Raw genomic sequence first — 4,873 nt, 5'->3', positions numbered from 1 at the left:
GACAATGTTATAAAAGTAGATTATGCTGATGATTGTAGAACTATGTGATTGTATGGCTAGCCAGTGAATTGCACACAGTGGAATGGTTAAAATGGTGAATTTTGTGTTGTGTAAATTATACCTCAATAAAAAATGTATTTTTGGACAGAGATAAAAAAAATTGCAGATTGGATTGAAAGACCTAACAGCCTTTAGAACCCTAACTTCATAATCGCCAGCCTACTTTATAGAAATACTTGTCTTGGGGATGCCTGGGTGGCTCAGCGGTTGAGCATCTGCCCTTGGCTCAGGGCGTGATCCCAGGATCCAGGATCGAGTCTCACGTCAGGCACCTGCTTGCGTGGAGCCTGCTTCTCCCTCTGCCTGTGTCTCTGCCTTTCTGTCTCTGTGTGTCTCTCATGAATAAATAAATAAGATCTTTAAAAAAAGAAAAAAGAACTCCTTGTCTTGTAAGCAGAGGAGATTTAAAGGTGAGATGACATGATAGAATGTGTTCACTCACTAGCTCGCATAGCTGATGTACTTGGTGGTCATGCGTTTTAGTTTATAGGAATCATGAAGAATCAAATACAGGGCTTATGTTCTAGTTTCTGTGCTAGCTCTTCCTTTGGAAACACAGGGTGACAGGCTGCTAAGCAAAAAGCTGAGAAAAATCAAATGTTAGCATCTAAACTGAATGATTTCCCATTCATCTCTGATAAACAAGCCTGAAAAGCAGTGACAACTGAAACTAGCAGGGAGACATTGAAGTTACAAGAACATTGCATATAGACCATGTGCAAGAGAGAGAATTAACAAGAATGATACAAGCCTGCATGAAATTAAATACAATATTAGTAGAAAAAACAAGATAAAATAGTTTTAGAAAACTGTGGTAAGCTTCAGATTTAAAATCTAGCTCCATATCAAAACTCTTTGCTCAGACATTATAAAGAGATTTTCTTAATACATTAATTTTCAACAAAGTGATTAGAAGAGGAAAGGACTATGCTATAAGTAAACTCCTAGAGAGAAGAGAATTAAAATGAAATTTTACAGTTACCATAGCTATTGAAGGCAATTATCTTTTTAAAATGTTTTTATTTGGGGCACCTGGGTGCCTTAGTCATTAGGTGTCTTTAGCTTATATTTTGACCCTGGGGTCCTGGGATCATGTCCCCTATCCGGCTCCCTGTAGGAAGCCTGCTTCTCCCGCTTCCCCTGCCTCTCTCTGTGTGTCTCTCATGAATAAAGAAATAAATATCTTTAAAAATAAATTTAAAAAATAAAAGTTTTTATTTATTTATTTGAGAGTGAGAGAACAATAGTGTGAGAGCAATGTGCATGCCTGTATGTGCACAAGCTGGGAGAGGAGCAGAGGGAGAAAGAAAAGGAGAGAATCTCTAGCAGACACTGTGCTGTGAGAAGAGCTGTTGTGGGGTTGGATCTCACTATCCCAAGATCATGACCTGAGCCAAAACCAAGAGTTGTTAGCCAATGGACTGAGCCACCCAGGTGCTCTGAAGGCAATTATTTTCAGGACAACAAGGTATTATCATTTTAAATAAGCCTCAAGTTTTTATCAGTTATGTAAATATCTCAGAGAGATGTAAGGAATGTTCTCTAAAACAGATGAATAACTGTTCCCCCGTTAAATCAAGAGGTAAAGGACATTTGCACTATGAAACTGCTCATAATCTTTGCCCAATAATTTTGTACTCAGAAATGTTACCTTAAAATTTAGGACTATGATTCTAACCTTCATATCTCAATATGGTTATACCATGTTATAGATTAATAAGCATGGAAAAAATGTCAATATTTTAAAATGACTTAGTTTCATATGTGAACAAGAGAAGATTCAAAATTATCTCTATACAATGTCACCCTCACAGACTTGCCTTACCACAATGCATTTTTGATTGGAAAGAAAGGATTAGAATAACAAATCATAACATGGAATTTCAAAAACCACTAAGATTTTTTTCATGAATAGCATAATATATAAAATCCATTACATAAATTTTGAAATGTTTAGACAACTTAATGTTTTTCTTTGATGTCAGTAAATAAAATTAATAAACTGAAAAGTAGACACATCAATAAACTGAGTCTATGACTACAGAGAGAGATCCCAACTACTATGTAGATTACATACTTTGAATCAGTGTCTTTTCTTAGCCCTTCCACAGCAAAACTACACTATTGCTTGAAAGGTCATGAGTTGTAGTGAAGTGGACATGACTTGATATCAGAACTCAGGCTCCATTATTCACTACCTATGATGAATTGGTCAATGTGTCAATCTTCTTCAGCCTACATTTTGATACAACTAAAATGTATTTCTAGGATTGGTAAGAGTTGATATTATTTTAATAATAGTCTTTGAAGAGTTTGGCATATCATTGGCAATTTGAAAAATATTTATTTTCAAACCTATGCCAATAGAAATAATTAAAAGAGTGGCACCTGGGAAGCTCAGTCAGTTAAGCATCTGCCTTTGGCTCAGGTCATGATCTCAGGGTCCTCGGATCAAGCCCTACACTGCGCTCCCTAATGAGCAGGGACATCTGCTTCTCTCTCTGCCCCCCACATCCTCCCTCTCCCTCAAATAAATAAAATCTTAAAAAGAATTTTAGATGTTACTTCAAAGCCCACTTTTATTTTTATTGATTTTTCAAAATTTATTTATTTATCTGAGAGATGAAGAGATGGCACAAATAGGGGAAGGAGCAGAGGAGGTGGGAGATGGAGAGGGAGAGAATCTCAAGCAGACTTGCTGCTCAGTGAGGAGTCCTATGTGTTGCTCGATCTCATGACATTGAGATCACGACCTGAGCTGAAATCAGTAACTGGCTGAGCCATGCAGGAGCCCCTCAGAGCCCACTTTAGAATTTAAAATTTATCTTTTTTGTATTTTCTAATTTTTTCCTATTTCTACTGATTACATATTCTTGATCTCTTCTTAAATCATTCACTTAGCCTTGTGTAGATGTGAATAATGGTCTTATTTCATTGTCATTTAAAATTTGGTGTTCCAATTTGCTCTTATGCATTTATTCTAATTTTGTAACATATAATAAGTGACATAATGTTTGGTTTTTAATTAATTAATTATTTATTTTAGAAGGTTTATTTACTTAGAGAGAGAAAGTACTCATGAGTGAGTGCAGGGAGGGGCAGAGGGAGAGAATCATGCAGCAGAATCCCTGCTGAGCATGGAGCCCGTTGATGGGCTTGATCTCATGACCATGAGATCATGACCTGAGCCAAAACCAAGATTTGGACACTTAACCCACTAAACCACCCAGGTGCCCCTGTTTACATTGGTCTTAAATTAAATGTATGCCTTTTAAGTGAAATTCTGTCATAAATATAAGTAAGTAATACATCTAATCAGCGTTTGTGCGGCTGTTTCCATCTCTTCAATTCTGATTATTCCCAAACTCCCATTGATATCTCTGTTTCCATTTGTTGTTTTCATTATTTCGACTGCCCTAGAATGCCCTATTTGATTTATTTTGAGGCATCTTTGCTCTTGCTGTTTTCTATATTGTATTTGGGTCTTTGACTATGCCATTAATTTTGATGACTTTGATTAGGGAAAGAAACTGGTTTTATTACTATGTAATGTGTCTTCTATAGCACTTGTATAGTTTTAATATTATTACTTTCCTTCCTTCTCCAGAACACTGAAGAAAGGATTAGGTCAGAAGTGGTGATAAGTTCAATTATAGTTTATACTTTATAGTTTTACAGTGAAAGAAAACACCATGTATGAATTTGGTTTGAAAGAAAAAGGAGTTCAATTAAGATGAGACTGGATGTATTATTAAATGTCTTTGAGAGGATTAATATGATCAAGTTATAAGCAAAGCAATGAAACAAGTTAGAAGTTGTTGTTAAATGTTTAGAGGACTTTCTTCTTTCATTTTACACTGATTTATCAAAACTTCAGTTTCATTGAGTGAAATGTCATCTTCTTTATGAAGTCATTAAAAGCTTGTTTCACTTGCTTATTTCTCAAGGTGTAAATGAAGGGGTTCAACAAGGGTGCAACAGAAGCAGTGAGCACCGAAACGCCTTTATTTATGGCTATCCCTTCTTTTGCTGATGGCTTGATATAGATGAAGATGCAGCTTCCATAGGTGATGGAAACTACAATCATGTGGGATGAGCAGGTGGAAAAGGCCTTTTTTCTTTGTTGGACAGAGGGGAATCTCAGAATCGTCCTGATGATGTATGTGTAGGACAGAAATACACACACTAAGGTGATAATGAGTGCAAATACAGCCACAAGGATAACCATTTGCTCTATCATCCATGTATCTGAACATGAGATCTTCAGGAGGGGACCTGCATCACAGCTAAAATGATCAATGGCATTGGAGTCACAGAATTCCAGCTGGAGGCCCAAGCTAAGGGGTGGGAGAATGATCATCAAGCCAGACACCCAACAGCAGAAGACTAATAAGCTACACACCCTATTGCTCATGATGGTCATGTAATGAAGTGGTTTACAGATAGCAACATAGCGATCATAGGACATGGCTGCCAGGAGAAAAAATTCAGTTGCTCCAAAGAGAATAACAAAAAATATTTGACTTGCACAAGCATTGTAGGTAATAGTATTGTCCCCTGTTGATATACTATACAGGAACCTAGGAATGCAGACAGTGGTGAATGACACTTCTAAGAAGGAGAAATTTCTCAGAAAAAAGTACATAGGAGTTTTAAGATGGGAGTTCACCAGTGTGAGGGTGATAATAGTCAGGTTCCCTGTTACGCTCAAGATGTAGGTGAGAAATAGAAAGATAAAGAGCAGGATTTGCAGTTGTGGGTCATCTGTCAGTCCCAGCAGGATAAAAGTTGTTATTGCTGTATAGTTTCTCAT

At 36.8% G+C, this 4,873-nt stretch overlaps 1 protein-coding gene across 1 annotated transcript; it reads right to left on the bottom strand.

Annotated features, from left to right (window-relative positions):
- Nucleotides 1–3,925: 3,925 nt before the first annotated feature.
- Nucleotides 3,926–4,873, bottom strand: LOC129512134 (olfactory receptor 6C2-like). Its single transcript, XM_055329411.1, has one exon. It carries the CDS (start codon nt 4,871–4,873, stop codon nt 3,926–3,928), a length of 948 nt encoding a protein of 315 aa, XP_055185386.1.

The sequence above is a fragment of the Nyctereutes procyonoides genome, unplaced genomic scaffold (assembly GCF_905146905.1).
Source record: "Nyctereutes procyonoides isolate TBG_1078 unplaced genomic scaffold, NYPRO_anot_genome, whole genome shotgun sequence".
NCBI classification, from domain to species: domain Eukaryota; kingdom Metazoa; phylum Chordata; class Mammalia; order Carnivora; family Canidae; genus Nyctereutes; species Nyctereutes procyonoides.
The sequence above is the reverse complement of the archived record's forward strand: the minus strand, read 5'-3'. Positions and strand labels throughout refer to the sequence as shown.